Source organism: Myodes glareolus, chromosome 8 (genome assembly GCF_982192425.1).
Source record: "Myodes glareolus chromosome 8, mMyoGla1.1, whole genome shotgun sequence".
In the NCBI taxonomy this organism is placed as follows: domain Eukaryota; kingdom Metazoa; phylum Chordata; class Mammalia; order Rodentia; family Cricetidae; genus Myodes; species Myodes glareolus.
Window position 1 is genome coordinate 71,124,202 of NC_142033.1, and position 15,138 is coordinate 71,139,339.

At 50.3% G+C, this 15,138-nt stretch overlaps 1 protein-coding gene across 3 annotated transcripts; it reads right to left on the reverse strand.

Moving 5' to 3' along the window:
- Positions 1-884: 884 nt before the first annotated feature.
- On the reverse strand, positions 885-15,034 carry Msantd1 (Myb/SANT DNA binding domain containing 1). 3 transcript variants are annotated; one of them, XM_085692022.2, is made up of 4 exons: positions 12,886-15,034; positions 10,128-10,392; positions 6,470-6,745; positions 885-4,767 (listed from the first exon to the last, which is right to left on the reverse strand). In XM_085692022.2, the coding sequence occupies exons 1-4, from the start codon at positions 12,899-12,901 to the stop codon at positions 4,527-4,529; spliced, it is 798 nt and encodes a 265-aa protein (XP_085548148.1). In that variant the 5' UTR covers positions 12,902-15,034; the 3' UTR covers positions 885-4,526. The 3 variants fall into 3 exon arrangements, with proteins under 3 accessions (XP_085548148.1, XP_085548147.1, XP_085548149.1); XM_085692021.2 differs by lacking the exon at positions 12,886-15,034 and having other exon boundaries at positions 10,128-12,878; XM_085692023.2 differs by lacking the exons at positions 6,470-6,745; positions 12,886-15,034 and having other exon boundaries at positions 10,128-12,878.
- Positions 15,035-15,138: the final 104 nt, after the last annotated feature.

The following is a 15,138-nucleotide window of genomic DNA, read 5'->3' on the forward strand; positions in this document are numbered from 1 at the left end:
AAGATGAGAATGCCTCACTGAGAAAAGGTACCAAGTCATGTGGCTAAACATAGACAAGAATTTTGGGTTTATTTAAGTTGTAAGAGCTAGCTAATAATAAGCCTGAGCTAACAGGCCAAACGGTTTATAATATAATATAAGCCTCTGTGTGTTTCTTTGGGACTGAATGCTGTGGGACCAGGCAGGACAGAAATTTCCATCTACATTTCTTAGTGACTGGACAAATGTGACTTTCTGGCATTTGATTGATGACATGTTGTAACACTAGGAATACTTGTATCACTCTAGGCACAATATTTTCCAAAAATGTTTCCAAATGCCTACCGGATACACAAACACAGAAGGATAAAGAGCCAGTGAGACATAAGATGAGACACAAGAAAAGGTTAGGGCTTTGGGGGAGGTGGCTGAATGGAGGAACATTTGCCTAGTATGCAGGAGACCCTGGGTTCAATCCCCAGGCCCAGAAAAAAACAAAATAAAATCCTATCTCCCCACTCCTCAAGTTTGAGGTGGGACAAAGTCAAAGCAGCCACACTGAACTATTCTTTAAATATCTCTTTTTTCCAGGTAACTTCCTGTGAGGTTGGACTTTCCAAATAGAATCCTGCATTTAACAACCAAAAACTCTGCTGGCAGCAGAGTACACAGGCACCTGAGGAACCCTTGCTGGTTCCTGTAAGCCAGAGATTTATACAAATATAAAAGAATGTCACTTTTCTTGCTGAAACCTTGTTTTGAGAAATAAATTTTAATACAACTGGTCCTGACAGTAATATCTAATGGGTTTATTGTTCTGAAATAAATAACATTTTCATATGTCTAAAGTTTTTAAAAATTATTTTATGTGCATTGGTGTTTTGTCATGGGTTTTGGATCCCCTGGAACTGAAATTATAGACAGTTATGAGCTGCCATGTGGGTGCTGGGAATTGAACCCTGGTCTTATAGAAGAGCAGTTAGTGCTCTTAACCAGTGATTCATCTCTCTAGCCCCTAAAGTTTATTTTTTTTAAAAAATATTTATTTATTTATTTATTATATATACAATATTCTGTCTGTGTGTATGTCTGCAGACTAGAAGAGGGCACCAGACCCCATTACAGATGGTTGTGAGCCACCATGTGGTTGCTGGGAATTGAACTCAGGACCTTTGGAAGAGCAGGCAATGCTCTTAACCTCTGAGCCATCTCTCCAGCCCCCCTAAAGTTTAATTTTTAAATAAAGTTTTCTAGAGGTACTGGTGCTGCTGGTTGGAACTCTTTAAAGTTTTCTGGAATCCATCACTAGTCACTTTTCTTAGTCACTAGGGTCCCCAGAGCTCTCCCATGCTCAGATGGCATGCAGAGTCACCCTGCTGAGGTGCTGTGGGAGTGTGGAGCTGCTACACGGAAAGGAACAACTCCTCAGATGGATCACTGATGAGGCTGTCACAATCCCCTTAGACACTGTGGGAATTAAGGATCTTCTTGGTCTCTGAGTCCATCAGACTCCCGGTCAGACTCCCACACGTGATGATGTCTATCAGTTACTTCCCTGCTGCCATTATAAACCACCATGACCAAAGCCACCTATAGACGGAAGATTTTGTTTGGGCTTATGGTTCCAGAGGGATGAGAGTCCATCCTCATCATAGCAGGGAAGAAGAGCAGGAGACAGGCATGGTAGCAGGGACAGCTGAGAGCTCCTATCTTGAACCACAAGCAGGAAGTACAGAGCTCACTAGGAATCACACAAGTCTTTTAAATTCTCCAAGCCTGCCTTCAGTGACAAGCCTCATCCAGCAAGGTCACATGCTGAAGCCGCCCCAAAAGAGCCACCACATGGAGGCTGAGTATTCAAATGTCTGAGACTACAGGTGACATTTCTCATTAGCATCAGCACAGGAGGTAACCTGAAGGCTCCCAATGCGCCTGCAGGTCCCGGCTCTGCAGGCTATGGAGAACATCTTCCCACCTTTGGCCCCATTCTTTGTTTCACATGAATTTAAACATAATTTTGTCATTTCATAACAAAATCTGCAGTTCTGCTAGAAACATAGTGGGATCACATGACTAAAATGAGAAGGCTGGAGCTTTTGTGGTGCACTCAGCTTCCACAATTGGGGACTGTTTCGCATCCTTCAGTGACACGGTGTATCTTCACCAGAGCCTCCGTTTTTCTGGCTAGATCCACTCCTGGGCAGTCTACTACTCTGGTTTCAATTGAGTGGACTCCTTTCTCATTGCCAATTTTAATACGTTTAGATTGAAGCTCCCAAGGGTCTATGTATTTGGTTTTCGGGATCATCAAAAGTAGTATCTGGAGATAAAGGGAACAGTCATGTCTTCATCCCGTCCCTTAGCTTTCTTTGTTTGCTGACCAGTATCTTGTTCTAGATGGCAGAGGATCAGGTTGTGATGGCGAAAATACTTGCCTGGTTCCTGTGTTCATGTTTTGCTGAACCAGATCAGATATTTTAGCGTTTACTAATAGAGTTATTTTACTCCTCAAATGACTCAATAGCTAAAGAAGAAACCAGAAAGTCCTCACCGACACATTGTGGAAGTCGTGGTCAACCTCAGGTGTTCAACAGATAAGTCCCATCTAACCTCGAGGGGGACAAACAAACAAGTCCCAGATTGCTCAGACAGAGGCTGCTTCAGCATGCAGAATGCAAAGATGCTAATTGACAGGAGTACTGTGCCGCTGCCGCGATTCTGGAATACAGTTTCTAGCCATGAAGACAATGGCTACCTCCTGACCCTCATTCTGTCCCCTCCTATGGAGCGCCAAGACACAGTGACCAGTGCTCCCCTCCAGCAGCCTCTCAGACAGTACTACTGTCCCTTCTAGAAGGATGGAACCACCCCCACCCCATTTTTTGAGGTTCAGGAGCTTCATGGCAGTTTAGGCACCATGACCCACAAATGAGGACAGGCAGATGCATGTCAGCAGATTACTGAGTGTCCATGGTGGGGTCCCCAGGAACTAAGGCTGCAGGTGGATTCTGGGAGGCCGAAGAAGGTCAGGCTCCTGACTTGGCTCTCAAGTACCACAGGCCCTTGAGTTCTCTATCTTCCTGGAGCCACCCAGCTGCTTTTCAGGAGAGAGCTGTAGTTACTTGCACTGGTGCCTAAGAACCAACTATTTGATCTCTTCCTTGTTAGGGGTACAGGGACAGCACACAGACAGCTGGCACTTTGCTTGATCTATACCACAAACTTGGACAGGGGCTCCATCTGTACCACTATGTGAATGTTTCCCACTAACTGAGGTTGCCAGCAAAACACAGAGCCCATAGGACATGGACTCAGGAGACCTATGCAGCGCAGAGGGACTGAGAGCTCAGAGGACCTCAGATCAAGGCAGATCGTGCTTGCTATTCCGCCTCAGCTGCATAGTGCATGCAGCCCCTCCCATAGGTAGCCAGGGGTAGGGCGCCACATCATCTGGTGTAGCCCCCCCCTTCCCCTCATGCCTGTCTGACTATTACTGAAGAGTCAGTATAGCTGGTACTCTCACCTCAGGATGATTGGGGAAACCTTGCTATTACCCCTGACCTCAGAAGTATACTCTAAGTCTCAGGGAAAATCAAAACACATAAGCACCTAACCTAGCTCCACTGAATCTGGTCCTCTGGAACTGCAATTGGCCTGGGCCCAAGGGTGGCCTCGGTGAAAAGTCAAGGCTTGGCCAAAGGTACTATGGCTATTCAGCATAGTACTGAATAGTACTGGGAATAGTATGGGTCCTGGGAAGAATCTTTCACATGGTAAAATGACAGATCAAGATGGCCATTGTATGCCTTCTCAGATGCCGGGCTGAAACACAAACTTCTTCCAGAAGTTGTATGGCTCTGGGTGACCTGGCTGCTGGCAAAGGCAGTTCTCTGTGTGGGGGTGTTCTTCCTAGCTCGTCCCTTCAGCACCCTCTGTCATTGGTTACTATTTCTCTGCTGACTGAACTAAAGCTCCATAAAGACAAGCCCTGTGCCTCACTTGGCATGCCGCTGCTACCTTTGGTGAGTCGGCATGAACCCAGTGCTCGTGTGAAGCTCCTAAGAGGTGACTGTGTTGGGTTAGTACTCTGATAGCTGGGTAATTAGGGTTGATGCTACAGATCCTATGGAAGAAAGACCCCACAACCCGCCCCTGACCTATGGCATTTGCTTTTGTGTACAGAGGAGAACTGTCCCAGCCAGCACTTCCCTTTCCCCTTCACATCAGAGAGAGCAAAGTCGGCTTCCAGGCAACAATGGAAAGTATGTTTAATATCAAAAGCTGTTTCAAGTATCATGGTAGTGACTATACTGGAGAGTATATTCTGGGATCTTCTCACTAGCAGCTGCCCTGGGGTCCTGGGCATTAATGCTGGAGCTAGGGCTCCAAGGTTTCATAGGGCCACTGGGGTCCTAGAAAGCCCTTCAGAGAAGCACAGAGGCCAGACTGAAGCCTGTCCCCTTTCCGGAATCCTGCTGGATGGCAGGCCCTGAGCCTGGGTGGGCCTCCAGACAGGACTATGTGGCACCTGGCATCCTCTCCATGGCCTAGACGTTGGACTTGGCGATGATCTTCTCCAGCAAGCTCATCATGCGCTCCTGAAGCTGCAGACTCTGAACCTGCAGGATGTTCTGCTGGTCCAGCACACGGCGCACCTCTCGGCACGTCTCCTCCATGGCACGGCTCAGCCGGCGCTGTTCCTCCAGCATGGCCTCCAGCAGCCGCAGCTTCTTTTTCTGTAGGTGACAGCTCCGGACCTTGCGCTTCTTCACAGGACGTTCCTCTGACCTGTGAGGGAGACATGAGCTGGTCACAGGTCCTGGGACATGGGGGTGATCAGACCTTCCCAAACACCCCACCGGACAAACTAGGACACTGAGGCCCCATGAGCCCCAAAGGAGGGCTTGGGGCTTACACAGCAGACAGAGCAGCAGGTAACAGCCAGTGCTGGCTTGCGAGAGGACCATCCACATTGCAGAGTATGAACTGTGTGGGCACACAGCCCTGACAGCACCCCAAACCCACTGAGATGGAGGAAGGTGCTCAAGGGTGAAGAGCCCACTCCAGGGAGCAGCAAGGCTGGGAAGGAAGATGATGGGCAGTGTGGTACTTGGTACTCTTAAGGAAAGCGAAGTCTGTAGCCCCCACTGGCCTGTGACAAACAAAGAAATGGGTTCAGAATGAAGGCCTACCCTGAACCTGGTCTCCAAGTATGCCTTTCGTGGGGTGGTGTGTGTGTGTGTGTGTGTGTGTGTGTGTGTGTGTGTGTGTGTGTGAGAGAGAGAAAGAGAGAGAGAGAGAGAGAGAGAGAGAGAGAGAGAGAAAGAGAGAGTACAGCTAGGTTCCTCCTCAGGAGAGGCCTCATGGTTGCTCTCTGCCAGTCTAAAAACCCTGTTGGACAGCAGGGAGTTGTCAAAGCCTATTGGATCCCCACACCCCAAGGCCTATTCTGGTAGCCGCCAGTGCCTGTCCTGTGCTCTGTGTTCTGAGTAAAGTGGGTGATCAGTCAGTCTTGGGGACAGAGCCCCAGGCTGCTGTGCCTGGAAATTGGGCTTGGTAAGCCATGGGAACAATTGGCCATAAATCTCAGGCTTCTCTGCTAGCTTGGCCTGGCTCTAGTAAAGACAGATTTTTGTCTGGGCCTTTGAGTGAGAAATTCCCTCTAGGGAGGGCTTTCTGGATGAATTGAGCAGATTCCCTCCACCACTCCCAGGGACATTAGGTTCAGAGGACGCCAAGGAGACACCTTCCCTATCCTACCTACTGTGAGACAGGCTTGAAGGCCCATAACTCAAAGAAACATTTCCTAGTTTCTTCAACTGCTTGACTCCTCTTTTACCTTGGAAACCCACCATAAACATCTCCTCCTCAGAAGTGTCTACTCTGGACTCCACAGCCCAAAGCCACAGAGTGTCTCCTACTTGTCCCCCAACTCTCACAGGCTCTAGGAGTGTCTAGCAGGCACAGGCGTGTGGCCAACACAGGCCTAGAGTGTGATGGGAGAGAAGACAGAGAACACATGGCCCACTCACTGCTCAGGAGGTGCAGACCTAAATCTCCATGTTGAGAGGACTGTTACAACAAGGGGCCCATGTTGGGGTTTGACAGACAGAGAGGGCATGCTTGGTTCCTGTCCCTGTGTCTTCTCTCCTTAAGACATGCTGATTTATCCTCATTTATAGTGGGAGACAGAGAGGTCAGAGAGGTCAAAGAACTTTCCATGCAGGTGAGAGGTGAGGAGCCTTGGACCAGCCCCGCCTGTGCCCTGGCACTAGAGCTCTTGCTGCCCTGAGGCTGCCCTGGCCCTGGGCAAGGCACGCAGCTATGGCCTGTGCAGTCAGTCAGGGCAGAGGACACCATAGCATGCCACCGTGCCACTGCCAGTCCCTAGCTCTGAGCACTGGAGCCTTGGCCCCATTCGGGGATGGGGCAGAGGATGGAGTTGCCAAGGCCGTGCTGGGTCAAGAGAGGAAGGGTGAGCGCACACTACCTGAACTTAAGGGACAGTAAGCTGGAGGAGCTGTCGGAGCGATCGTCCTCGAAGCGGCCTTCATAGGAGCACTGGGTATACGGTAAGTACAGAGGGGTGGACTTAGCAGACGGCGACAGGGACGCCTCGGTCTGGGACGTGGAGGGGCCCGGCTGCTGGCCATCCGGCAGTTTGCCCTCACAGGACTCAGGGACCTTGGCCAGAATCCTATCAATGGCTAGGTAATAGGGCCAGTCCGGCGGGACGGACTCGCTATCTGTCATGCATTTTAATTTCCTGAAACGAGAGACACAAGAGCCAAGGTGAGAAACAGCAGGTGCAGCCTGTCCTGCCTGGCCCCTGGGCAGCGTGACACACAAGGGGTCTAGGTCCCCAGGGGGAGTCATGCTGACACAGGCGGGAGCCACTCTCGGCCAGCACTGGCTTCCTTGGTAAAAATCAGTCAGGCCCTGGGGCCCCCGTGACACTGGACAGAAGGTAGAGAGGTGCTGGAACCTACACAGCTTTTGGGTATCAGAAAGGAAACCCAAGCATGAGCAAGGACACCCATAGGTGCTGGGAGCTTGGGGCTGATTCCTGTGGTCTCTTCTCTTCTGTGGGTTTTAAACTCACTGCAATGAACTGAATGCTTTTTATATAAGTTAGCCTGCAGCGATGAGACTGTGTATGAGATACCAACATAGAAGAAATTGTCATACAGCACTGTATTCTACAAAGATGCCTCCAGGAGAGGTAAGAGCAGGCCGCAGGAAAACAACACTCACAGCTCTGAGCCTGTATCTTGCACACACAGTGTGATCTTGGACAGGTTCATTAACCTCTCTGAGCCTTCATGTTTTACATTAGTAAAATGGAGATGGGAAAAGTGAGCCCTTCATAAAGCTACAGGGAAGGTTTTATAAAATAATGCCTGGTAAACAAGAGGCCAGGCTCCAACAGTGTCCTCAGCTGAACCTACCAGGAAGGTATGTCGTGCCGTATCACTGTAATGCTGCTATCATTCCAGTCCTGAGCTCAGTCTGACTTAGCTCTCAAATCCACAACCTGCCCAGAGTCTATGGGGCTGGGTGATCAGTGTCATCTCACACTGATTGACATCCCCTCTCTACTAGTGTCAAAGTCGAAGGTCAGATCAATGTGGCCAATGCCCTCAAGACCCTATGCCCTAACTTCTCGCATGGATGGATCCTGTCTCACTGAGAGAACTGTCACATCCTTGTCCTTGACCATCCCCTGGGAAGGGAGGGCAGGAACATTTCAGCCCTTAGGGCCACCTTGGGCCCATTCAGGGTTCTCTGCTTGGGCTGACCCTAGTCCCAGTGGTCCCTGAAGATAGAGAGCTGGTTATATGAGCCCCCAATACAGGCATAGCCAATGACAGGATAGGCTGTGGTCAGTCACGGCAGAGGTTAGTTGGGGAGTAGCATCCAGGGTCTGGGAGGGCTCCACCACATGGCATGATGGCATGAGAAAGCCGAGACAAGTTACGCAGGACAGAGCACAGACTGCTCTGGATGAGGAGCAGGGTAACCATCAAGCTACCAGGCGCCATGGCAGCCTTCTACCCAGCTCTTCCTTTCCAGAGAACCCCCTCCCCAGTTTTCTCTGTTCCACGTAAGCCAGCCCACTCCTTGGAGAAATGGGGAAAGCCTGTCTCCAGTGAGGAGGCTTCACGTGGTATTTTAACAAACTACATTCCATGAAACCTAACTACATGTTCAGATTTCCTATATGCTAAAAACTTAATATATAAACAGCTCCTGTAAAAAGAAAAGACTCTGCCATGAGGGGTTAAAGAGATGGATAAAGAACTAGTTGGCATGAGGAGCCATTGTCTGTATGTGCTTTATATACTGAAGTGCTATGCCTCCTACTCCCAGACTGCAATGGCTGTCCCTCCCATGCATCATCATCTCCCGGGTCTTCTTGGCTTATAACCACCTCTAGGAACGGAGATGGAATCCCTCCCCTAGGACACTGAGGGAGGCTTTCAAGATAAATAATGAATAACCCAGTTAGACACTGTGAGCCACCAAGTCAAAGAGGCTAAGGAAAACAGCCAGTAGAGCCTCCCACCTCCCCCAGGAACCCCTTCTTCACCCTGGAACTGGAACAGGTATGGACAGTGAGTAAGCCAGGCCATGGCTGCTATCTCCATCTGTTCATGCCTGCTCCTACGGGCACTAGACTTGCCTCTCAGCTCTCTCTTCATAAGACAGGCTGAAATTTAAATCAGTTACTAAATGACCCTGAGGCCAACAAGTTCAAGCAGCTGCTGGAGCTGTGGGTTTTGGCTCATAGGCTCTGCTGGGGGCATCACTGGAGTCAGAATGAGCCATGGACAGGCAAGGCTTAAGACTCTTTCACTTCTTCCATGACCCTTAGAAGTTAAATCAGCAGTCAGAAATGGAGTTTCAGGGCTTCACGGACTGTTCAAGGTCTTGTTGGGCCTCCACGTCTACCAGGGCATGGGATTCATGGGCCAGGCAAGGTTCCCTTCTCTTTCTTGGGGGCATCTCTTCACCTGGGGTATCATCTTCCATGGAGTCTGGTCGAGCAATGCACAGTTATTCCTATGTTAAGTTCTGCACCAGCCTCCCATCTGTCTAACTCACCAGATGAACTACCAGTATGTTTGAGAGTCTCTTGGGATAGCACCTCCCATCCGAACAGGCCCTTAGACCCAGCCTGTCTTTTGGGGAAGTACTCTTAACAACTGTCCTCCCTTGATATTCTCCAACTCCCACAGTGAGGCCTCCTGCTCTAAGAGCCTCCTGCACATGACCTTCACTTTATATCATGTCCTTGGTCCCACCCACTATTTTCTCAGTGCCTCCAAAGTCCACAATCTCCACCCCATCCACGATCCCTGCCCTGCATTTGACTCTTCCAGATAGGTCAGGCCCACCACAGCTGTTCCCTCCTGGATGCCAGAGGCATTCCAGGCCTCAGTTCCCTCCAGGCTCTCCTTCAACTGCATGCTAAGACAGTCTACAATAGAGATGTAGCAAAGTCAGAGACCCGTATGGGGAGTCCTCAGGTCAGCATTTTGTGCTGTCTAGGAAGCCCCCTAAACAGTCCTCTCACCAACTCGGAGGCTGGCCCTAGGCACATGGCGGGGGCTCACTTAGCACTCAATCTCAGGGTATGGAGATCAGCCAGGCCTGGGAGTCAAGCTTCCTTTTTTACTATGGCTTCAGTTTCCTTTAAACAGTACCAAGTCCAAGTTGGGTGCTGTGATCAGTGAGGCAGGCAGAGCCAAGACCAGTTGGTCCCCTGGAGCCCCAGTTCAGGAAGCAGGCCTTCAGGTCTGGTGCTGCCTGTCTAGCACCCACCTCTGCGGTGTCATGGCAGGCAGGAGGCAGGTCTAATGCCAACCTTGAAACCATCCTCATGATGGTACAGCTCCAGCCCCAGTCCCAGGAAGTTAAACTGACATTCCTAGACTTGCCACTTGAGAGTTCAGGACCACTTTCCTGCTTGTGGGCCTCAATTTCCCCTTATTCCCAATAGGAGACTGCATAAATGGTTTTAGAAGGCCATCTTGCCCAGTATACATCCAGCCCAGGCCACACACACCCTCCCTGGCTCACATCACAAAGTGGCCAAGAGTAGAGCAACCTGCCTGGACCCTCCCATAACCATCCTGCATGCCCACCTGTACTGGAAGGTCATGTTGGTGATTTTGATCTTGATCTCCTCGCCTAGTCGGCGCTCCCCAGTCATTTCGAAGAGCTTGCTGGCCATCTTCTCGTACACCTTGGCATTGCGCTTGGTCTGCTTGAGCTCATCGAAGAACTCCTCCCAGACCAGCATGAGGCCACGCATCTCCGCATCTGTCCAGTTGCGGGCCCGCCGATGCTTCTCCGTCTGAGGAGACACAAGGTAGCCGGGTACTTCGGCTGCTGCCATGCTGGAGGCACCTGCAGGGTTAAGGATGGCAGTCAGGCAGGGCCTCAGGCCTGGCCAACGCACCATGGGCGAGAGGCAGTGCGCGCGTTCACTCGCTTGCTCGAGGCAGCTCCACGCTCAAAATGGGGCCTACATCTGACAGGCAGGAATTTAGTTAAAAGCTTTTAAACGGGAAACGTCATTTTGATGTCATGTTTCCATAGCAACAGAGCAACTGCATAAGCTACAACAACAGAAACCTTTTAACTGAAAGCACAGGAATCAGGGCTGCACTGACGGGCCATCAATATTGCAGTGAGAGGCTGTGCCCAAACCCACTGTGGCTCCCAGTCCTCCTCCCACCCTGCTGGCCCTAGAGGCCTCAGAAGAGACTTGCTTCCGCTGTGCCTGAAAGGCTTCTGCATGGGGGACCAAAGCAATCCCCACCTCAGCCTCACCTGGTTCATATAGGCCAGAGTCCAAGGAGGCCCCAGACGGGCAGTGTGCTGAGACCCAAGGTGCAGGGTCACAAGGGAGATGGGGTTCCCAGTGCTGTCTTTATGACGGCTGGTGTGGTGGGGTCCTTGCTGAGAGGTCACTCCCTCTCAGAGGCCAAACAAGTTTTACTGAGATTGGGCCTCATCATCACCTCTTTGCTTCTCTTGTTCCACTCACCAAACACCCTGGGTCTCGGGTTGTGTGGGCGTTAGGAAGCCAGGCTAGTTAGAACTAGGCCTGACCTAGCCATGCAGGCCAGAAGGACACAGACATCGACCTTCACCATGGCTGGAACCAGGAGCATAGCACTGACGGAAGAGGCAAATGGAGCTGACATAAGGAGGCCATCGGAGAAAATTGGCAGTGGGTAAAGGGCAATTTCAATGGTAGGGCACAGCTTGGGGCTTGTCCTCCAGAAACACAGCAATGCTGAGGTGGGGACAGGCAAAAAAATCTCAAGGTGGAGGAATAATATACTCATAGGGCTAGGCTGGGCCCTCAGGCTGAGGAGTCAGCAGGAGGGCAGTGGGGGAGAATGTGAAATCTGCAGAGGGAAGACCATCACAGGTCATCAACATCTAATATCTGGCAGGTGAGGACCAAATGCGACTCCGTGGGACCTAAGGCCCTCAGCTGCACAGGCTGTGGTGGATACCAGGTCTTGCCTGGGCCCTAAGCAACTAGGCGCACACTCTCTGACCAACAGAGGAAGAGTATCTATCAGCCTGTCCCCTGACAGACCAAAGACAGGAAGAGCTCAACCTGGAGAAAAGAGTCTCTCTGGGCTTCCTGTGTCCATTGTAAGGAGCACAGTTAGGACCTTGTTGGGTGGCAGGGGAGTGACCTGAGCTCCAGTCCAAAATTTAAAATGGGAGGGAAACAGGAGAAGCCCCTGGAAGTCTTGCTGTGTTACTTCATAGGTTCAGGTCAATGTCTGGTCTTGCTAAAGCTACTGGCCAAACTCCTTTCCCTCTGGACCCCGAGAGCCACCCAGAGACATTTCCTACTGTGGAGCTTTGTTTGCAGAGACCCTTGGTTGTCCCATTTCTCCTAAGTGGAGACTCACCACTTACCATTCTCACTGCCAATGTCAGACATTGGTCATGCCAGACACACTACTGGTGTGCTGCTGCCCCCTAGTGCTGAGTGTAGGAACTGGGTCTGGTTCTCTGAGCTCCCAGTTCAGAAGGTGTCTTCTCCAGGAAGGCACTTTAGGTTTTAAGGCTCAAAGACTGATCCTTGTGGGGTGGGACAACTAGGTACTTGTCCTATTGACTTTCTTGGCCAGGATTCCATAGACAGCAACTCCAATAAACAGGGAAAGACAAGTATGACCAGGGGCCCAAGAACTCTGTGTCATCAGCCTGGCCTTGAATTTACAGAGGTCCACCTGTCTCTGCCTCTTTAATCTTGGGATTAAAAATATGTGTCATCAGGTCCAGCTACAAGCTGCTAGATTTTCAATCTCTGATTCTGTGACCTTAGCAATGGGTCCCAACCTCAGTTTCTTCATCCCTGTACTAAAATAACAGGAGTTAGCAAAATACTGGCCAAAGAGCCATGACCTTTAGGGATATGGGAGGTAGAGTAGTCATAGGGTCCCTGTCTTCCATCTCCTAGCCCCTCCCACAAATCTCCTTAGAGCCTCTGGAGAAGAATTCAAAGCCTGGCCAGGGGCTAGCTGTTGGCTAATGGATTCTTCTACCATTACTCAGGGCCCTACAGTCATATGGCTACAGAGGAAACATCTATACCAACTGCTTGCCCAAGTTCCAGGATATAGGAGGCAGCCTGGCAGGAGCTGCTCCATAGTCATACAATACTTTGGGTGGAAACTTCCTAAGATAAATGGGTTCCCACCACATCTTCTCAGGCATGTAGGCATCAGAAGCCCCAGGACAAAGTGGCCTCTGGGGACACCTCCTAGAGCAGAGTCCTTGCCTGGCTTCCAAGGACAAGAATGAACTGGGATGAATAAACCAGTTTGTCCAAGCCCCAGCTTCTCCCTTGAGGGCAGAGTTCCATACCTTGGCACAGCTGCATGGCCTGCTAGGACCCTCAGTTGTCACAGGATGAGAAGGCAGAAGGCTGAGAACTAGGCCCTCAGTAGCACCTGAAGGGAAAGGGGGCAGGTCAGCTTTAGCAAGTGTCCCTTAGAGGCCAGGCAGAAGAAATTGGGCTAAGACTGGCCTGCTGTGAGCTGGTGAGACCTACTTAGGCTCTGTTTCCCCTCTAAATAATGAGACTGGGGCTAACCTGAAACTTGTATTTATGAAAACAGTTCAGGTCGTAGGAAACCAGGCTCAACAAGGGTGATGACAGCTAAGCTCAGCCTATATGAATAGAGGCCAGAGCAGAAGGTAGACTCTATGGTGGGATGCCAGGTAACTTAAAAACAATGGGTTGCGAACTGAGCCTGTACTAGAGGGAAGAATTTAGGGGTTGAAGACTTGGCAAAGGCCTGGAATAATGCAATATGTATGCACATGTATGTGGCAGTGGCCAAGTGCAGCTTTAATCAAGAGGTAGTAGGGCCCAGTCTAGGTAGTCTTGGTGCACTAAGGAGCTTGGACTGCTCTGGGAGGTGAGTGAGGTGTGGCCTATCTCAGTGGTGGGTAATAAGAGGAGTTATGACCTATCTTACTTACAACTGGCCTGTTCCAGCAATTCCTGGGATAAAAGCCTATCTAGGTGCCTGGGCTGCAATGCTGGACATTGCCATCACATATCATTGAGGAGTCCAGACTCTTAACCTTTGACTCACTGCCTTTGTGGACATCCCTCCCCTCTTCAGTCATCCCCCAGATTTTCACGCCCCAGCTTGAAGTGAAGCAGGCATTACCTCCAGGACCACAACATGGAGACAGACACTTAGGGAGAGGAGCCTCAGGCTTCAGGGCCAAGGATATGTGTGGATTCCAGGAAGGTCTGTGATTCTCCAGTGCTGGGCCTACCTCTGCCCATAAGCCTTCCCTGGGCTACCCAAGTGGGTCTTCCAGACTTGGATGAGGTATATCACCTCACATGAAGGAAGGCCAGGTGTACCTCCATAGAACCTGTCTACTCCACGGCCATATACTCACCCTGGCTTCTCTCATCAACACAATATTAGGCTCCTTCTTCAAGAAACTCCTTCAGAATGCTTTTTGGAAAAGTTGAAAACACCAACCACAATGTAAGGCAGAGGAGGAGCTCAGATCTTGTGCTCCTACATCCCCCAGTCAATGGGGGAGCACAAGACTTGCTCTGGTGAGGAAGGATGCTCCACTCTGGTGGCTAGAAGAAATAACACATGCTGCAGACATCCCAGGGAGGCTTACCTCATCCTTTCTGAATAAACCACTCGTGCCTGGCTATCCATTGGGAGGGGTGTTTCATTTCCCTGAAGTCACCAAAACGCAAGTGGTGCTGAAGATCTTAGGGCAAGATTACCATAGTCCCAGAGAGGACTGTTGAGACAGATTAGGGAGTAGAAGTAACACCCATACCATCAAATGCTTGAGTTACTGAGCAGGGATCTAAATCTGGTCGGTATCTACCAGGCCCTTCCTGGCAAGGGTTCATCGTTTTGTACAGAAAACAGACCCTGTGACCTAGAAGGGCCAATGGCATGCACTGGCAGAATCTATAGGGCATCAAGAGTGATCCAGGCAGACTTCAGTGTGTCTGTCCTTTTTCCTGTAGGTTAGTGAATAAAATGTCTGCGCTTCAGGCTCAGCCCAGATACAAAGGAAGGGACCTAGTAAGATGGACAATGTTTTCGACAAGGTTAAAGGATTTGAAAGCTATAAAGGACAGGGCAGGCATTGTAGACACAGCAGTCAGGCTAGAACAAAGGTGGGAAGACCAGTTGTTGGGGAGCAGAGGAGTTCCACCTGGAACAGGAGCATGACCTGTAAGGGTTGGAGACTATGCAAAGACTCCAAAGCCAAACTGTGTGTCCTATGTGAGGACAGAGGCTCACCACCCCTCTGGTACCTTGGAGCAACATATGGAAGCTGCAACAATATGTAGAACCTTGCACGATGGCTTAAAAATGCCAATTACCACCAGAATTTGGTACACCATTATCTCCAAGACAGGGAGAGCACTTCAATAGAACCCTACTGTGAATAACTCTAGGTCTGGCCCCAACTCCAGGTACCTAGGTTCATTCCATACCTAGTATTGCCTGACCTTTACAGTGTCAAGAGAGCTTGCTGGGTGGTATACTTGCCCATTGGAGATGAGAAGGATGTGCTTCTCAAATGCTTGAAACGAGTAAGTAAAGCAAGTCTTAG

What these genes read in the sequence shown, in the direction of transcription:
- Msantd1 (XM_085692021.2), bottom strand. Translation starts at nt 10,447, where the DNA reads ATGGTGCGTTGGCCAGGCCTGAGGCCCTGCCTGACTGCCATCCTTAAC. An exon ending in AACATGACCTTCCAGTACAG is followed by an intron (nt 6,746 to 10,127) that starts GTGGGCATGCAG and finishes CTCTCGTTTCAG; the next exon opens with GAAATTAAAATGCATGACAG. An exon ending in TTACTGTCCCTTAAGTTCAG is followed by an intron (nt 4,768 to 6,469) that starts GTAGTGTGCGCT and finishes TCTCCCTCACAG; the next exon opens with GTCAGAGGAACGTCCTGTGA.